We start from the raw sequence: 19,275 nt of genomic DNA on the forward strand, positions 1-19,275 counted from the left end.
TTTTTCTTGCTTAGATTTGTGGGTTGTTTGGAAAAGTATTCTTAAACTTTACTTTAAAATAAAATAAGAAACTCCTTTAACTTATCTGTGTGCATATAGACCTCAACTGCAGAAAGCAAAGCCAAAAGCATTTGAGCAGGGAGAGTTTGTTTCCTGCTGTCACCACGTGTGGGATTCCATTTGTGTCTTGTCTCCTGTATTTGTACTGGCAGGAGCAGGAGGAGAGAAAGGCTGTGGGGGTTTTCCACCAACCCCTCACAGACCAAATTCTGAACTCAGACCCACTTCTAAACAACCCCAAGCGATGGGCTAATCTCATGCAGACTACAAGGGGCTCACAACAGGCACAGGAACTGCCACTACACTGCGAGAGGGAGAGAAAGGGTGCAGTTTTTCAGAGAGCCTTGATGCTATAGTCACTTCTACCAACTGTCCTGTTCCAACAAAAAGCAGCGCTTTTAGCATCTCATCCTGCCTTGTTTGCTGACAGGGCTCGGCCCTGGAATATATAAGATACCTGAAACGTTCTTCATAAATGCGGATCAAGCATAAATGCTTGTGTCTTTTTGCAAGAATTAGCAGTTCAAATGGCCCTTTTTCTGAAGCATAGGCAGGACCTTCTGTGCCATGCTCTTGCATAAATTACCATATTGTTATGGTAACTTTCTTTAGGAGTTCTCAGCCTTAGTGTGCTCCAGAACGCCTTAGTTTCCCCCTGTCAGTTCTTATCCCCATAGCTGATACATGGGCTCCACAAAGCACAAGCCTTCTTGATTTGGGAGTGTGAAATCTTTGCTTTCACTTGATTTTTAAAGCAAGCTCCTTATTCTTTTGCGGGTAGGCACAGCCCAGAAATCCATAAAGCACCATGAGCCAGCAGCTGGGCACGAAAGCAACGTGCAGCTGGGCTCTAGCGTGGAGTGAAAAGTAGGAGCTCCTCACTTGGGCCCCCAGAGTCCTTTGTGGGAGCATTACGTTTTTTTTTTTGTAATACAGATCTACATTTAAGGTGCATCCCCTACATGCAGTGTTTTGAGGCCTGCCTCGTGCATAGTGACGTGGAAAAAGGCAGCAATCAGTGATGGTCACAGGAGTGGGAGAGGAGGCTGCTGCCAAAGCCGGCACCCACCGCACAGGCTGGCTGCTCCATCGCCTGCAGGTCTTGGGTGGTAGGGTGGAAAGACAGGGAAGGAAGGCTCCTCGTGTCTGAATTGAGAAAAACGTTAAGAAATGGGAAGACAAATTGCTCCTCATTAAAGGCTACATGATTTATGGCATGTCATTTGCTTGCCAAAACTTTCCCGAACACAGCTAATTAGAGAGCTGAAAGAGCCTTTCTTCCAGAAACAGGGCTTTCTGCACTGTTAAATAGCTGTAGTCAGACCTGATAGTTTACTACTATGTTAAAAACCTCTTGCTGTCGCCTGTATCTCTATGCCACCCATGTAAGGGGCCACTTCAAAAAATCCACTAAAACTATTGGTATGTAGCAAGCCAGCTGATGGGAACGGTTGAAGAATTAAGTGTTTTCCCAGCCATGCACTGCTGAATTTGCTGTTGCTGCTGGAGGATGACCCTGGTCTTCTTGCATGCCAGGAAAGTGCTATTCAAGGAGCAGTTTATTTCAAACAGATGGTATCAATTTAGCAAGCCCTGTAAGCGTAAGCTCAGTTCAAGTGTTACTTCAGGAAGAAGATGCATTGCATATCCCTTGATTTGTGACTTGCCAAGGACTGTTCAGTGGAACTATTCAATCATTTACTCAAAATTCAGCCCCAACTGGACTTTCTCCTCATGTAGACCCTGCAGGAAGGTATTTGACCAGAAGGAGGATCACACCAGCTGTTCCTGGTGTGAGCATCGCACCACTGCAGCTACTCCCAGGCCAGTTGGGCTGAACCTGCCTTGAGTGTCCTCACAGCTAACTTCTGTGTAGCATCTGCTTGTGGGGAACCAGACAGACAAAGCTGCAGCCCTCGAAAGAGTGACTTTCAGTACAGAACACTCAAAATTCCTCCCTGCTGAACTCATTGCTCAGTCAGCAAGAGCATAAAACAGAGAAAAAAAAGAAAGCAGTTTTTGACCTAATCACCAAAAGTCAAATACTTGATAGACCACAGGTAGCTGTTAAATATGGGTGGGTTTTTTTTCTTTGTTTGTTTTGGGCTTTTTCGTTTGTTTTGTTTTATTACTGGTCATTCCAGTTACGAAGTGTGCTGTCCTGCAAACCAAGGCAGCCTTGGTTTACACTTGCACACCTACGACACCAGTCAGGCCTTGGAAAGGCTCTCCAAAACCTGGCCTGCCAGGAGCCTGCAATCCCAGGACGGGCTCCTCACCAAGAGTAGCCAAATCCAACATGTATTTAGATGATAAGGACCTATTAACTCCCACAACAACATGGGCAAAAAGGCAGAATAAAACATGCACTCAGTGCACCACTGAGTTGTTTGTAGAAAACCATCAGGGCAAGATCCTGCTGTTACGCAAGACATCACATAGCTCCAAGAGCAAGAAAGGTTGTAGGAAACATAAATCAGTTTGCCAGGTTGCTGTTGTGCTCCCAATCCATTCATATATGAATCATCCGATAGTTCCTGCTGATACGCTTCAATTGTTTTTGCACTTGCCAAAATAAGCTAATGGCTGCCTAAAATGTCCACCCAAATATATTCTTAGCCATCTAAGGTGGCCAGAGACACTAGCTGACAGCTAGACGTGCTCAGCTAACCTCTGAGTTATTCAATTACAATTCTGAAGTTTTCAGCCAGCGTTGGGTGCCCAGCAGCTTTCCAGGACATGCAGGCGTTATGTTTCTAGGTCTCCGAAAGCCAAAGCAAACGTTATTCTCCCAGAAATGCATATCTTAAGGCAACCCGCGATTTCTTTCCTAAAAAAAAAAGGAAACGGCACAGTATCTCCTCATGTGTCTACTCATGCATATGACTTAGTCACAGGTACTTAGCTGGTGTCAAAGGATTAATTCTCAAAATCAGAATTTTTTCCCATTTTCACATATTAAAGGTAAATCTTCTTTGTCAAGAATGCCAGTCTCAAATCTCCACATTCTTTTCAATCAAGACTGATTTGAGAAACCTTTTTGAACACTTTCTTTCCTGCCTCTGAAGTAGCATAAACGAGCTCAAGCAGTTGGAAGAAGATGACAAGGTGCCATCCTTGTCTAAATTTTATTAGAGGAAGAATGACTGTTTTAGTGGCAAGAGATAAATGCTTTTAACTTGTAGAAAGTCCCCACCTGGGAACACAAGGATGAATATCCCTTGTTCATAGACATCCACAGAACTAAGAGGTAAAACTGACTGGGACCAGACAAGTTCAGAAAAATATACTTCTTATTATAGACTTGTGTTTTTATCATAGTTTCTGTTTAATAACCAGAGCTAATAGGTATTTTTGCTTTGTGGATCAGGGTTTAGCATGTGTAGATACTGAGAAATTAATAAAATTTAGAAATATTCATTCTCGTTTAAAGGGGATTTTAAAGGTTTGTCTATCACACAGATTTTCCTATCTAGGTAATTTCAACTTTGATGCAAAATACTGCTTATTTTGTTTAGGTTTCTTTTTTTGTTGTTTTTGGTAAAAAGAAAAACATAGATTTTCAATTAAAAAAAAAAAACGCAAGTCTGCAACTGAAAGGCAAATGTAAATTTCAGCTAGGCCAGTTTTCATACACTATCTGTCTGTTTTCATTCACTTCACTGTATCCTTGGCTATTGTGCCACACAAAAAATGATCTTGCCAAACTTCAACTGAAATCAGGCATCTGGTCAAATCACCCTGATAACCCTGGCAGAGAGAGATACCTGCAGCCCTCATTGCATCTTCCCTGATCTACACACCCACTGGAAGATGGGAGAGACAAAAGAGCTGCCTGGGTGTACTTTTTTCACCCCAAGTCACCAAAAATGGAGAATAGATGACTGACTGACTGACACTGGGTGCCTCATTTGTAGATAGAGCTGAATCTTGCTGCAGCCTTACCCTTAGCATGCGTGAGGTGGTGAGCTTGCTGTAAGCTCATGTTTTCATTACACACTGACTTCCTCACACAAGCAAATCCTAAGACCTAACTCTGAAATCTTGCCCAGGCAAACATTTACCTGAAACTGATAGCAGATTTTTATCTCCAGTTGTGCGTGTAACAGCTAGTATTTCTGATAGCATCAGGGTTCTATATGTATTTTTTTTTCAGACTGTTTATCTTACACAGCCCTGGAAGTTTTATCAAAAAGGTGTTACGGGAAGCAGAGATGCAAAATTATGGTCACTAACCGGGATTTTGGAAGTCCATGCCTACCTGGAGTGAAAAAATACCTTAATGTCAGCTACGCATGTGGTAAGAGCAAATGCATGATCATTTCACAGCACTTTTAATCTACTGGCAGAGGAGATCAATACCAAAAGGCAGATACCTATGGAGCCATTCCCCACCACACACATACGCAGAGTCTAACCTTCCTTTTAACATACAAAATCTGTGACATAGCCGTACTCAAACGTGTAACCAAAATGTGTGACCATGTGAACAATCCCATGGCCAGAGCTATGCCTAACATAAACTCAGGCATGACTTCAGAACTCCCCATGTCTATCAGGTTGCTGTTTACCCGAGGAGCTGAGGAAAACGAACCCAAGCTGTTCCCTTCCTGACATAAGAGGTTGTTTTTCAGTCTCCCCGTGTTTTGGGTGTTTGTTAGGGAAAAGACAGGGCAATAACTGTTGAAGAGAACAGGAGACCTGTCTCCACGCAAAGGCAGAGGATTACTATGTGGTTTCCTCTATGCTGTAATAGTCTTATGAACAAGTTGTTAATGGAAATCTGTTTAATTAGAATAAGGATGATTATAACAGATTGTGCTTTCTTACACACCTATATAATGGAAACAAAGCTCTTGCTTGTTTGCAGTGAGGTTGTGCATTGTATCATTTAGTGAAGTAGTTTTGCAAAAACTAGATAATAAATAGTGTTCTTATGTGTTGCTGGCACATTCTGAAGACTTATTCTTCTGCTGAATCCTACTGAGCTGAGCAATTGGAGGCATTAGCCAATGATTTACAAGTCTAAATGTTCTGCAGATCATCTAAGTGAGCGTGCAGAAAGCTTGGGGATATCCCAGAGTGACATTTTACATTATTTCCCCTCATTGTAGGGTTCCTGCCAACCTGATGCTTCCCTGCAAGCTAAGGTAAAAGGGCTTTCCTCCAAAGTGACAGGAACACAGCTGGCCAGATCACATCCTCTGAGGGCTATGCTGTACTTGAAAGGATTTCCATCGTATCCAGGAATGTGAAAAAAAATCACGCTCCCTCCGGCCAGCAACTTTTCAGGGCTAGTGTGCCAGGCTGTGTTTTCCTTTGCCGAGTCGATTCCCGCTAGTGAAAACGCAGCAGAGAGGCCGGTTTCTTGCAGCCCCGGTTGCCGTCTCCGCGTCAGCTCGTGCTGAGGCTGGAACGGAGGAGCCTCCGGAGGCCGCCGGCTCCCCGCTCCCGCGCTGCCGGGGTGCCACCCAGGCTGGGCTGCCTGCTGCCTTGGGCAGCCCGCGGTAGGTCACGGGCTCCAGCCCTCCCTGCCGTAGCCGCTCTGGCACAAGCTCTGAGAGATGCGCTCGTCTTGATAAAAATCTCCTTGCGCTGCCGTCGGTTATGCTGCTCAGCGACCTGATACGACCTGTCTTGATTAAAGTGCTTGTAAACGCAGCGCATCTGAAGGGGAGCCGTAAAAGAAATTAATAAAGCAGTCAAGAGGTTGGTTTTTGTTCATAACCCCTGCACCGTGCGGCATAAGAGAGGCTAAAGGAGACGCTTTGGGGGCTCAGGCCCTTGCTGCTCATCAGGATGTGGCTGTCTAGACACAGCAGCCCGTATCCCTGGGTCAGTGGCTTCCGGTTGCGTTAAGCCTCTCACCTCACAGGTATGTCGTTCCTTCAGAAGGCAGCCTGGAAACAATCATCACATCTGTTCACTTGCTGCCTCACACACCACCAAAACATAAAAAGGAAAATTTGCCACTGCAACACAGTTAAGAGTTATGATGATGTGCAGGCCAAAATAGGAATGAGCTCACTTTCCCCTATCTGTGTTGGCTTTGTATTGCAAGCAGGAGTAGAAAGTCCTTAAAAAAATCCTTCATTGGGAAGGGCAACAGCTATGACTTTGAGCCCACACACAAAGAAAAGTTCTGTTCATAAGTGCTATTTTTAGTTATTTTTCAAAGTAAAACTATGCAAAGCCTCAAACTTCACTCTCCTCTGTTCAGTTTACCTTCTTTTAACACTGTTTATTGGCAAACATTTGTATGTGGGATAGAGGTGAGCTTCATACTTGAAATTTCTTCTTCTTTTTTTTCTGAAAATCAGTCAATCTGCCTTCATATAATACAAAGGAGAGATGCCAAGATCTGAATATCTGAAGGGCCCATTCATCTAACGCAGAATATGCAAACTCTGAACATGTACACGATGTTCCTTCTTTTAGTTCTCTTTAATCCTTTTAAAAGAGACTGTGAAAACTTCCCAAGGGTAAAAAATTAATGACATGAAAAGGTGCCCAGCCCACCCCCACCCAGGACAGCTCCTCCCTCGATTTGGAGGGTTTGCAGACACAAGACTTTAAACATTTCTACAGTGAGTTATCCCAACGCTTCCCATGCCGGGCCTGCCTGCCTGTGCCGAGCCCCAACAGACGCAGTGGGGACCTGCCTTGCTCTATGGCATGTGCACGTGATGCCAACAGCCCAGGTTTGGGGGAGTTTATCAGAGTTAGTAGAAGCTTGTATGAGGAACAGTGTAGCCACCAGGACTAGGGGAGTGATTGCCCCCCTGTACTCAGCGCTGGTGAGGCCGCACCTCAAATACTGTGTTCAGTTTTGGGCCCCTCACTACAAGAAGGACACTGAGGTGCTGGAGTGTGTCCAAAGGAGGGCAGCGAAGCTGGTGAAGGGGCTGGAGCGCTGACCTTACAGGAGCGGCTGAGGGACCTGGGGTTATTCAGTCGCGAGAAGAGGAGGCTTAAAGGGAGACCATAACTCTCCATAACTACCCGAAAGGAGGTTGTAGTGGAGCGGGGGTCAATCCCTTCTCCAGAATAATTCCCAATAGGACAAAAGAAAATGGCCTCAAGTTGTGCCAGGGGAGGTTCAGCACAGACATTAGAAACAATTTCTACACGGAAAGAGTGGTGAGCCCCTGGAACAGGCTGTCCAGGGAAGTAGCGGAGCCACTGTCCCTGTCAGTGCTCAAGAAACGTGTAGGGAAGGCACTTTCAGGGATGTGGTTTAGCAGGCCTGGTCGTGGAGGGCCTATGGTTGGACTCGATCTTGAAGGTCCAACCATAATGATTCTCTGATTCTTTAAGTCAAGGTAGCCCAGCAGGCGGCCCAAACAGGTATGAGACGGATAAGAAACTCAGTGCTGCCAGCAGTGGGCCTGGTGTTTAGCTGGGACTCTGGTTTCCAAAGCAAATGCTACCCAATTTGTCTTTCTCCTTTTTAGTTCCTAGATTTATCCTTTCGGCTGTTGACCCACTGGTCACTGAGAGCAAGCCCTCTGTGAAACAGAGCGACAGTAAGTACAGCTTTAAAGGAAAAATGGTTTAACACCATCCTTGGTCTCCTTTAACCAAAAGGGGACATGTTACCACAGCAGAGCGAGGACAGAGGGAGGTGGGAGTGGGATGATGGACCAAGTGCTAAAATTGCTGCTCTTCACCTAGGTGGCCAGCACAACAGATGGGGAACAGGATGGGGTCCAACCCACTTGAATATTGAAAATGGAATATGTTGAATATTTTCAATATTTTATTTATTCTTTTCATCTAATTTTAATTTTAATGTCTTTTATTTTACTATTTATTTTATTTCAACATCTATTTTATTTGCCAACCATTGCTTGGTCTGCCACGTTCCTGCAGCAGAGTGATGTGGCTGACATTGCTTTGCCTCCTCAGTTGTCACAGGTACCGACCTTGACCCAAGGGAGTCAAGGCTTCCAAAAAAGGAAGGAATCATCGTTAGCAACTCCTTGGCTACATTTGCATATATTAGAGGTAAGAAAATGAGGCTGAACTTGTTTGACTCCTTAGGTCTGTGCACTGTGGAGAGAATGGGAGAAGGGAAGATCGGAAAGTCATGACTGAATTCATGAAACTCGCAACCACTTGTCCTGTATTTATAGTAAATGTATCATTATGATATAATCACAGTCTTGTGGATGGGACAATCATGGCATAATTGGTATTTATAGAATATTTTCCATCTTGAAGGATCCAAACTCTTTTACCACGCTGCAGCCAAGATTTTTAAAATGAGTATTTTAAATGGGGACTGTTGGATGTTCAGTATTTTTGAAAATCTTGATCTGGGAGCAGTGCTGGAGACATCCATTTTTAGAAACACTGGTTTATATACTTATAAGAAGCAATGAGGAGTAGTTAAAAAAAAAAACCACACACACAAAAAGGCATCTTTGGTATGGGGCAGGTTTGTGACTCAGCAACACTGTAAAACTGTGTTTAGGCAGATAAATTGGTGATCACCCGATCTCTAAAAGTGCAGGAGAATTCCCCATGAATTTTGGGAGCGAGCACAAGCTGCTGTAATGGAGGGTGCCGGAGCGGGGATTTCTGCTCCCTGGGAAAGAGCAGGGACCGCTGCCCCATGCAATGCTCTCTACAGCTGCAGCGCCCTTGCACCGCGCCATAAACTGCAGCCTGAGCAGCTCCATGGCTTTGGTTTCACGTCCCGTCAAGAAAGGACGTTCCCAGCTCTATGTGTCCTGTCGCTCTAGTGCAAAGTCATCATTGCAGAGTTAAAAACACCCTCTCCATGCCCGCGCCTTGAGATGCTGCTGTGGCTCCTCGGAGCATAATTTTTCCCTTCCCATGCCCTCTGTGTACATGGGCAAGACCCACTTTGGCAGCAGGGCTGGAAAAAGGCGGTATCTTCTGGTAGGCGGTTAAGGATGCCAGCAAACTGGTAATAAAAAACCGGAGTAGTGCTACTACTGTGTGATGTTATTGAGAGGCTGGTCTCTTTGGGCGGTAATTTAAAGAGGGAGAGGAGGCAGCGCTCGGTTTCCAGGGGCAGGGGTGTCTGTGTGTGGCAGAACAAGGGGGTCCTCCCACCCCCCAACCCTTCCCACCGCGGCGGCCGCACAACGCAGCGCTCTTTGCACAAGACTTCTTTGGAACTGGGGTTTGGCGGAGTTTGCAAAGTGCTTAAGCACTGGATTTCTAATTTCAGATCACCCTGAAAGAGCCGCTCTACTGTTTGTGTCCAGTGTTTGTGTGGGGTTAATCCTCACGCTGTGCGCGTTGGTGATCCGTGTGTCGTGCTCTAATGACTTCCAGAAATTGCTCGGAAAGAAAGGTCACTTAGTGCCGGAAAGTGGCGGAGCAGGCGAGAACAGTGAAAATGAGGAAGAGGAGGAGGAGGAGGAGGATTCCTCCGACTCAGACTCTCCGGATGAGATGGCAGGACTTTATAGACCTTCTTACTCAGGTTATAATTCAACAGAAGCTGCAGACCTCGCTGAGAGGATAGAGCGCAGAGAACAGATCATACAAGAAATTTGGATGAACAGCGGTCTGGATATGACGCCTCCTAGAAATATGAATACCTTTTATATTAATGAATAATAAATGGCTTATTTTGGATGATGTCCTAGCCCTTTTTATTTTTAAAAAAATGTACCTTCTGTGAAGGAACATTTGTATCAGTACATATAATTATTTGTAAAGTAAAAAGAAATATATGCAATAAAAGGAGAATTTCAAACCTGTGACTGACTATGTATCATTCTGTGAAGAAGCTTTTATAGTTTCCAGTTATGATATGGATTGTTTTTTCACTGTAACTTGGGGTTAATTGCCATAATACAGAGCAAGGGGTACTAAAATATTTAAGAAATAAATATTTAAGAAAAATATTTAAGAATAGTATTTAAGCATAACATGATGAAAGGGCTGCATTAGCATGTGGCACCTGTTTAACTATTAACATGAAAATAAAACTGAGCACACACAACACACCTTCCCTTCTTTCGCTTTTCTCCTGCATTTTGGTGAGAGCAAGCCCATATCATGAAACGCTGTGGCAGGGGGATGTGTGTGGATTTCAGCTGACTGTCCTCCCAGGTCTGTCCCATGCAAGATTTAAGAGAGAGTTTATTTAGCAGCCAGCTTGCTTTTTAAAATGTCCAAGTACCTGAGGCCAGGTGATCCTAAGTGTATGGACAGATTTCACAATATTTTTTTGCAGCTTCTTTTTTTTTTTTTTTTTGTTGAAGAATCCAGTCACCAGATAAGCCCCACGGAGGAATGGGCATATGGCAAAAATGCAACCTGTAGTCACAACCTTCAGTGTCTTCGTGTTAAGGAAGAGATCAGCAGTCAGCCATCAGCAGCTGACATATGGCTGCTATTACTTCTGCTACCAATGCTGGTAACTCCGTGAAGAAAAGTGCTAATAAAATGGACTATTTCTCTTGATTTAAGGCTATCTTCACTTTTTAAAAAAAAAATGTTCACAATTTCCACTTGAAATTCGTTCAGACTAATTAGGTTTGGCTTAGCTCAGTCAGATAGAAAATCAGAAATTTATCTAAGCTGAAAACACGACCTTCCTGCCTTTAAATAAAATGTCTCCAATATTTTAACTGTAGGCCATAGGGAATTCACTGAACAAAAGGAGGAAAAGTGTCACTTCCTACTGGTAATACTTCATGAGTTCATTGTGCCTTCCCGCTCGAACACCGTGCCTCTAGTAGAGCAAAGTAGTATGAAATGCTTTGAAAGAAAAAAAAAAAGTGATACGACTTGTCATTTCCTACGGATGCAAAGTCAAAGCAAACCTTGGGAAAACTTAAAAAAGAGGAAGGGGACTTGCTGAAATGACTAAGCCAAAATCCCATGCTCAACTGGAAAAAAACTCAGCCTCGGTAAGTGCGCTATGAGGGGAAGGAAGACTGAGTGCAGAGATGTATGACAAGCTTAGATCATTTGTGGCCTGGCAAGCTTCTCCTGGTGGTGCCAGAGCTGCATCAGACACACAGCATGACAGAGACGTGTGGAAAGAAAACCTCTCACTGGGGATCAATTTGCCCTGTTTGGTCTAGAAAGTTTTCCTAGTCTGGGCCTCTGCAGAATGGTGTTTAGGAGGGTTTGGTCTCAAAAAACTCACCGCTGACCTAAGGGTGAGAGAAGCCAGATTCTCCTGGCCGCCACACTGGTGTGGGACCCATGTGGAAGCCAACGATCCCCTCCTCCATTAATTGAGGACATTAATGAAAAATGGTGTATTGGCCATAGTGGCCACCGGCACAGCTCAACATATGGACCAGGAAGCCAAGTCCCTGGCCTCCAGGCTTGGGCCCTACTCCGGTCCTCATTGTCCGGAGGGGCCGTCCCCACAAGCGCTGAGCCCGGCTGAGACCCTTTTCCCTTCATGGGCCACAGGCCCTCAGTCTTCCTCGACAGTCCCTCTGCTTTTGGCAGGTCCCAGGAAATTTTGCTGGATGTTAATATTTTTTCTCAGTAAAATCTGTGTATTTTCTAGTCTCATTCCTTATCTGTAAAACCCGCTAGGGGTTTCATGGGCCTGAGGCCATCCTCACAAATGTCAGGATTTAGCTCTTCCACCAGACTTTCACTTCACTGAGCCTAGGTAATATTTGCATGCCCAACTGATGGGCTTTGCCCTGCTGTTTCCTTCACTTCATGCATGCAAATCATCCAGTTTCCCAGCCCTCCATCCAGAAATGCTGGTGTCCCTTCTGGATGGCACAGCTCCCCAGTCACCAGCTGATCCATAGCCTCCTGCCAGCATGGCGCCCTGATGGGAAGTGAGGCGTCCCAGGCAGCTCGTACCAAAGTGAGGCAGCTCAGCGCTGTGGGGATGGCCCTCTCGCACCTCGCACAGTTTGTTCAAAGCTGCAGCCCTCTGCTAGCGCCCTGGTTCCTAAGCAACTGATCCCCTCCACCCCGCACGGCCTGATCCTGCTCACTGACCAGCCTGTCTTTCCCTATGGATCTCTGTAGGCAAGGAGCCAGGTCATCACACATGGAATAGAGTCAAGGTAGTTGCCACAGCCTAATAGTACGGACACCACACATTGGGTACTAAGACACCCACCAATCTCTGTGCCTTGCCTAACATGGCCAAGTCTAGACTTAAGTACAGCCTGCATGGCTGAGGGCCTCACTGCATGCTTTATGGCATGAATATCTACCCAAGGGGTTGCTGTCCATATGGGTAATGTCCTGCACATCATGCTTGTAGCACTACGGGCACCCCAAAATTGAAGCATTATTTTCCATGCCAAGCCCTTGCTGGGGATTTGGAGGGGGAAAGAGACTTAAGAGAGGTCATGAGATGGCCTTGCAGGTGGAGCAGCTCTGAGAGAGAGGATACTCAAAACACCCTGGCAGTGCTGGATGCCTCGTGATTAGCCAGCCCTGCTCAAGACAGCCACAGGGCAGGTCCCACAGGACGAGGGTACCATCAGGAAGCCCTTCATGACCTGGCATCCCTGTTTCCTGCCACTAAAACCCAGGTATTTTCCTACCCAAGAGAAAGGCTAAAGACACCAAAAGGAAGCACAGTGATGATTTCACAGAACCACAGAATGGTTGAGGCTGGAACGGATCTCTAGAGATCATCTAGTTCAACCCCCCTCCTCCAGCACAGACACCCAGAGTATGTGGAACAGGGTGGCATCCAGGCAGGTTTTGGAGATCTCCAGAAAAGGAGACTCCACAGCCTCTCTGGGCAGCCTGTTCCAGGGCTCTGTCACCTTCACAGTAAAGAAGTTCTTCCTCGCATGGAGATGGAACTTTCCGTGTTTCAACTTGCACCCATTACCCCTTGTCCTCTCATCGGTCACCATGGAGAAGAGTTTGGCCCCATGCTCCCTACGTTCACCCCTAAGGTACTTGTACATGTTTATCAGATCTCCTCTCAATAGTCTCTTCTCTAGACTAAACAGGCCCAGTTCACTCAGTCTTTCCTTATACGATAGATGCTCCTGTCCCTTAATCATCTTTGTGGCTCTACACTGGACCCTCTCTAGAAGCTCCATGTCCCTCTTGTACTGGGGAGCCCAGAACTGCACCCAGGGGTGGCCTCACCAGAGCTGAGGGGCAGGATCCCCTCCCTTGACCTACTGGCAACGCTCCTCCTGATGCAGGCCAGGATCCCCTTGGCCTTCTTGGCCACAAGGGCATATTGCTGCCTCATGGTTAACTTGTTGTCAACCAGGAAAACAGAGAAGCATTGTCTTTTGGAAACACGCACAGGCAGCTGGCAGGCAGTGGAAGCATTTCAGCAGCTCCCATAGAAGAACCTGTTTCCCAATATACAGAATTTCACAGCCCCTGGAGAACTATGGGGAGAAAAAATGAGCTCAACAATGTATGCCTGTTTAAATGCCTCTTCAAACTTGATGACAAAGTTATGTCATGAGACATCAGAAGTAATTTGACAGTGAGAAAAGGTTTTGCTCAAGACAATGCATCAAGATTCACTCAGCAGATGTTCTCTTTAGGAAACTGTTTCTGCTCTTGAGTTCAGGCTGCTAATTCATTCTTTCTGTACACGCTTTCCAAATCTAATGGAAAGAGACATCGCTCAGAGGTTCGTCTTGTTCCCAGATGCTGCACTGTTCACATGTGTACGAACAGCAGCATGAAAAAAAAAAAAAGTTGAGATTTAACATCAAATTAATTTGAACTCCCCAGCCCAAAATTCCTCTGATTTAGACCTTGCTGCAGCAATCGGGTCCTGCCAAGGAGTGTTGGATGGAGCCCTGCAAAGGCCCTGTCAAGGCAGCAGCAAGATCTATGTTTGTTTTCCTTGAAGAATACACAAGTTTGTGTGCCAGAAGGCTGATTTCCAGTTTGGGTGCAAAAAACAACGTGGAGACCCTGCCAACACCTGCAGCACAGGTCTGCTGCACTTACACACAACAACATGCAGCATTTTCCATGCCTGCATCCACAAGAGCCCATCTGCTGGCTGGCAACATGCTTTGAACTCAGCCATCACCCATATATTTTGTAGAGATATGTAAGTATCTGTGTATCATACTGATCAACATCCGAACAACTACGGATGAACACACTAATACATCTCTCTCTGAGCATTAGGAGTACAACAGTTCTAAGGAAGGGCCGTTGAAGAAATCATGGCAATTCCCATGCATTTTCTTCCCAAGATAGTGAAATGACTTGAAAGCTTCGCCTGGAGCTCAACGGTTTCTTCTGGGGTCAATCAGCTGCGAGATAAAAATCCATATAAAATTTTGTTATGTCCAATGACAAGAGAACTGGTAACTGGTTTTGTTTGTTTATTTACTTTTTGAAATCAGGACACTGAACAACCTGATCTAATTTTGAAGTTAGATCTAATTGAGCTGTGCCCTGCCTTGTATGTTTAGAAAGACCAGAGGACCTCAAGACATCCTTGCAGCTTAAATTATTTTATGATTCCTTCACTAGCTCTGATCACAATTGAAAGACAGTTATTGGAGCTGCAATAACTGCAGCCTTTTGATCATGTTGTAAGCTCATTACCGTTCCATCCGTTCTTAGCAAAAACTTAAAATGGAATTTCTAAAAAAAAAAATAATAAAATAAAGGTCCTTCATCAGGAAAGACGTTAAATGTCCTTTTCTGAATGAGACAGCAGGGCATTGTTGAGGCAGGAAGAAACAGCGCTCCAAAATCCTGACTGATCACTGCGCTATGGAAAATTGTGGATTGAACCCTTGAACTGCACCAGCTATTGCTCAAGCAAGAAATGACGACTAGGTGGTAGGAAATACCACTCTGCTGACACAGCGGTGCCCACAGTAACATGACCTGCAGCTGTCTGTTGGTTACTTGTAGGGGAAACCCTACAAATCATGTAAGTGCAACATTAAAGATACGTAATCATATGTGGCTATTCAGCCTTTATTGAGAGTTGCTCTCATAAACATAATCCTTGGAATAAAACAATAATTGACCTTTTTTTTTTCCTTAAGGAAGTGCCAAATTTCCTATTTTTGCTATAAACTTCCTCATCCTAAATGCAAAATCGTTTTAGCTGCTGTACAGTACGTACTCAGTTCAGCATGCTACGGGGACAAGCCCAGTCCTTGAACCTGGCTGGCAGGTAGTTTCTGCAGAAGGTGCCATAACATCTCCCAGTGCGTGTGCGCACACACATGTGCTCAGAGTTTTGGGGCTCTCTGCTGATGCTGTAGGCCACTTCTGTCATGCATTGGAGGCCCCTATCCAACACCTCACTCCTTGTCCAGAGAGCTGTGTTGCCTGCCAGGGGCTTGGATATGAGATGTCATATGAAGACGGCCAAGGCTGCCCAGGCTTCAGACTACTACACTCTGCTGCTCCTCCATGTGGGTGTCAGTGATTCCAAGAGCAAAATGGAAACCATCAAACAGGATTTCAGAACTCTGGGGATTGTGGTGAAAGGTCTGGGAGCCCAGGTCATTTTCTCCTCAACCCTGCCAGTGAGGGGGAAGGATGAGAAAAGAGCAGGTGGACTTTCCAAAATTAACAAACTGGCTGCGCCAACAGGGTTGGCAACAGGGTTTTGGTTTCTATGAGCATGAATCCCTGTTTGAAGATCAACAAGCTGGGGGAGAGATGGGATCCACCTCACTAAGTGGGACATGTGTCTGCCAATAGGGTTAGATAGCCTGGTAAGGAGGGCCTTAAACTAGGCAAGACAGGGGAAGGAGAGACAGGGCAGTCAGCAAAACGAGGCTCAAATTGGGATCTCTCCAGGAAGTGCATGCAGCTGGGGAACAGCGTACAAGAAAGGACTATGGGGACTCCTCTTCCACCCTTCCTGGGAAACCTGCACGCTCAACTACCTCCATGAAATGCCTGTGCTTCAATGCATGCAGCATGGGGAGTAAATGGGAAGAATTAGAGATGTGTGTGCAGTCGCAGGGCCATGATCTCACTGCAATTAGAGAGCCATGGTGGGATAACTTGCATGCTGCCATGGGTGGCTACACGCTTTTTAGGAAAGACAGGCCTGGAAGGCAAGGTGGTGGAGTTGCTCTTTACATGAGAGAGCAACTAGAATGCACGGAGCTCTGCCAGGGGGAGGATGAAGAGTGAGTTGAGAGTTTATGGGTAAGGATTAAAGACTAACACGGGCGACACTGCTGTGCTTACTACAGGCCGAATGACCAAGAAGAGGAAGTCGATGAGGCCTGCTACAGGCCCCTGCAAGTACCCTCATGATCACAGGCCCCCAGCACAGGCCTCCTTAAGGCTAAGGCCAACATTCAGGAACCCCTGGAAACAAGACAGGAAGTTTGAAGAAAGGAAGAATTACCGTTGGTTGAGAAGGATCAGGTAAGAGATCATCGCTTGACACTTCCAAATTCATGGACCCTGATAGGGTGCACCCATGAGTGCTGAGGGACCTCACAGATGTTATTGCCAGACTACTCTCCATTACCTTTGATAGGTCATGAAGAACAGGGCCAAGGTGCCTGAGGGCTGGAAGAAAGCCAGTGTCAATTCAGTCTTCAAAATGGACAAGAAAGAGGACCAGGCAACTACAGACCTGCAAGCCTCACCTCCATCCCTGGAAAAGTGATGGATACCTTATCCTGGATGCCATCTCTAAGCATGTGGAGGACAAGATGACTGGGAGTAGTCAGCAGGGATTCGCCAAAGGGAAATCATGCTTAACCAACCTGATAGCCTTATGTGACAGAATGACTGGCTGGGTAGATGCAGAGAGAGCGGTAGATGTTGTCTACTTTGACTTCAGCAAGACTTTTGATGCTGTCTCCCATAACATCCTCATAGGCAAGCTCAGGAAGTGTGGAGTAGAGGAACAGACAGTGAGGTGGATTGAGAACTAGCTGAATGGCAGAGCTCAGAGGGTTGTGAGCAACACTGCAGAGTCTAGTTGGAGGCCAGTAGTCTGTATGGGGTCCAGTCCTGTTCAACTTATGAAGGGACAGAGCGCACTCTCAGCTGTTGGCTCTCAAAACTGGGTGGAGTGGCTGATACCCCGGAGGGTTGTGCTGCCATTCAAAGGGACCAGGAAAAGCTGGAGATGGGCAGAGAGGAGCCTCGTAAAGTTCAGCAAAGACAAGTGCAGCGTCCTGCACCTAGGGAGGGACAACCCCAGGTACCAGTACGGGCTGGGGGTGACCTGCTGGAGAGCAGCTCTGCAGAGAAAGACCTGGGAGTGCTGCTCTTGAGCCAGAGCCAGCAATGTGCCCTTGTGGCCATGAGGACCAGTAGTATCCTGGGGTGTGTTAGGCAGAGAGGTGCCAGCAAGTCAAGGGAGGGATCCTACCCCTCTACTCAGGCCTAGTGAGGCCACTCCTGGAGTGCTGTGTCCAGTGCTGGGCACCCCAGTAAAAAAAGGGACATGGAGCTACTGGAAGCAGTCCAGGGTAGAGCTACAAAGATGAGCAGGGGACTGGAGCATCTCTCCTGTGTGGAAAGGCTGAGTGATCTGGGACTGTCCGGCCTACAGAGGACAAGGCTACAGGGGGATATTATCGATGCATGGAAACACCTTAAGGGAGGATGTCAAGAAGATGAGGACAGACTCTTTTCGGTGGTGGCCAGTGATAGGACAAGAGGCAATGGCCATAAATTGAAGCACAGCAAGTTCTGCCTGAATACAAGGAAAAACTTCTTGATGGTGAAGGTGACAGAGTACTGGAACAGGCTGCCCAGAGAGATTGTGGAGGCTCCTTCTCTGGACATGTTCTCTCACCTGGAGGTGATCCTCTGCAACGTGTTCTAGGTAAACCTGCTCATGCAGGTGGGTTGGAGGAGATATCAGTCATCCTGTGATTTGGTGATGCAGCACGGCTACTGAGAGAAACACCATCCTTGGAGCCGTCAGGCCAAAAGCTGCATCTTTTCCATGACTACCATGCCAGAGGGACCAGAACCAGAAGGTCCTCTCCTGGGTGGGAGATCCTGCTGCTGGTCGTGGCAGGACGTCTTTGTCCTTCCCAGCCCCACAGGAGCTGCAAGGCAGTGACAGACGCCCCTGGCTGCACAGTGCTGGGCTCTCAGCTCTGGCAGGTGTCGGGCCGAACAGGAGTAGGGATTGCAGGAGGGGAGATGTCAGCACTGCGGAAAGTGGTGGCTCCCCAGCTCCTTGCGCTTGCTGTTCCCTCTCCTCCTCCTCCCGCACTGGCAGGCTGCAGTCAAGGCCACCCACTGCAGCCCCTCTCCCCAGGAGAATGGAGAAGACTCCGGTGCCTTTATAGCATCAGGAAAACCAGCTGTTTGTGGGGGGGAATGGGAAACAGGGGGAAAATAAAAGAAAATAAACAATCAAACAAGGCAACAGTTTTAAAAACGTCCTTCATAGATCACACTCACTCTACTGTAAGACTTTCCAGCACAACAGCCAAATTCCAATTCTCTAGTTGTTTTTGTGCATTGCATTCACGCAGTAAAACCAAACCAGAGAATATGTCTGCACAAACCGGCACAACCCACGGCCGAGGGAGTGGGTCCCTGTGACAGAACATGTGCAGGGCAGCCTCCTGGAACACAGGAGGACGTTCAGGAGGGCGGCCGGGCACAAGCAGCCCCCATAGTGCTGGGGCTCCCGCCTTTCTCAAGGGCTGCCCACCTCACACAACAGCTCCCCTCTCTCGTTCCAGCTTATGACAAAACACTCTTTTCTCCAAAAACTCAACAGTACGTTGCAGGCTGCAGCTACATTGCCAATGCCATATAAATTTCCATTAATCAAAAGGGTGATACGGCCACAAAATAAACATTGCTGCAACATTCCCTTGTACGTGCCCTTTGATAGAAAACTCATTTTCCCCTCCAGAAGGGCATGTCAGCTATCAAACTTCCAGGAATAAACAGCTTGGAAGATAAAGTGCTTTCACAAATCATGAGCACTACACGTAGGTTTGCTATCTCGATTCTCAACTTCTTTAGAGGAGATATTTAAGTTTTTGTAGGCTTGGGCTTTGTTCTAGCGCTCTTTCATCTTTGTCCAGAAAAGTTCATTCAACTTCAGTCAGAGCAACTGAATGCCGCAGCTCTACAGTTGCCCCCTTGCTGTGAGTACTCCAAAGAACATGGATACTCTGGATTTCTTTTCCTCAGCTAACTTGGTTAATCAGGGTGAGCAGCTTCTTCTCTGATAGTTATTTTCGATGCTCACTTCTTCACTTTTTAAGCAGGAAATAACAACACAATAAACCTCATAATCAAAGGCTCCTAAGTCTAATTCCT

The 19,275-nt window shown here is 46.4% G+C and overlaps 1 protein-coding gene across 3 annotated transcripts in view; it reads left to right on the forward strand.

Moving 5' to 3' along the window:
• EVA1C (eva-1 homolog C) overlaps nucleotides 1–9,803 on the forward strand; it is a 33,974-nt gene extending 24,171 nt beyond the window's left edge. Inside the window, exons 5-8 of one of the 3 annotated variants that reach the window (XM_088528990.1) lie at nucleotides 4,217–4,360; nucleotides 7,515–7,586; nucleotides 7,969–8,067; nucleotides 9,263–9,803. In XM_088528990.1, the coding sequence (XP_088385116.1) occupies nucleotides 4,217–4,360; nucleotides 7,515–7,586; nucleotides 7,969–8,067; nucleotides 9,263–9,657 (710 nt within the window). In that variant the 3' untranslated portion in view covers nucleotides 9,658–9,803. The remainder of the gene's footprint in view (nucleotides 1–4,216; nucleotides 4,361–7,514; nucleotides 7,587–7,968; nucleotides 8,068–9,262) is intronic. The other 2 variants (XM_088528991.1, XM_088528992.1) reach the window with 2 other exon arrangements.
• Nucleotides 9,804–19,275: the final 9,472 nt, after the last annotated feature.

This window comes from Tinamus guttatus, unplaced genomic scaffold, assembly GCF_059628265.1.
Source record: "Tinamus guttatus ecotype Peru unplaced genomic scaffold, ASM5962826v1 Tinamus_guttatus_pri_ptg000318l, whole genome shotgun sequence".
Lineage (NCBI taxonomy): Eukaryota > Metazoa > Chordata > Aves > Tinamiformes > Tinamidae > Tinamus > Tinamus guttatus.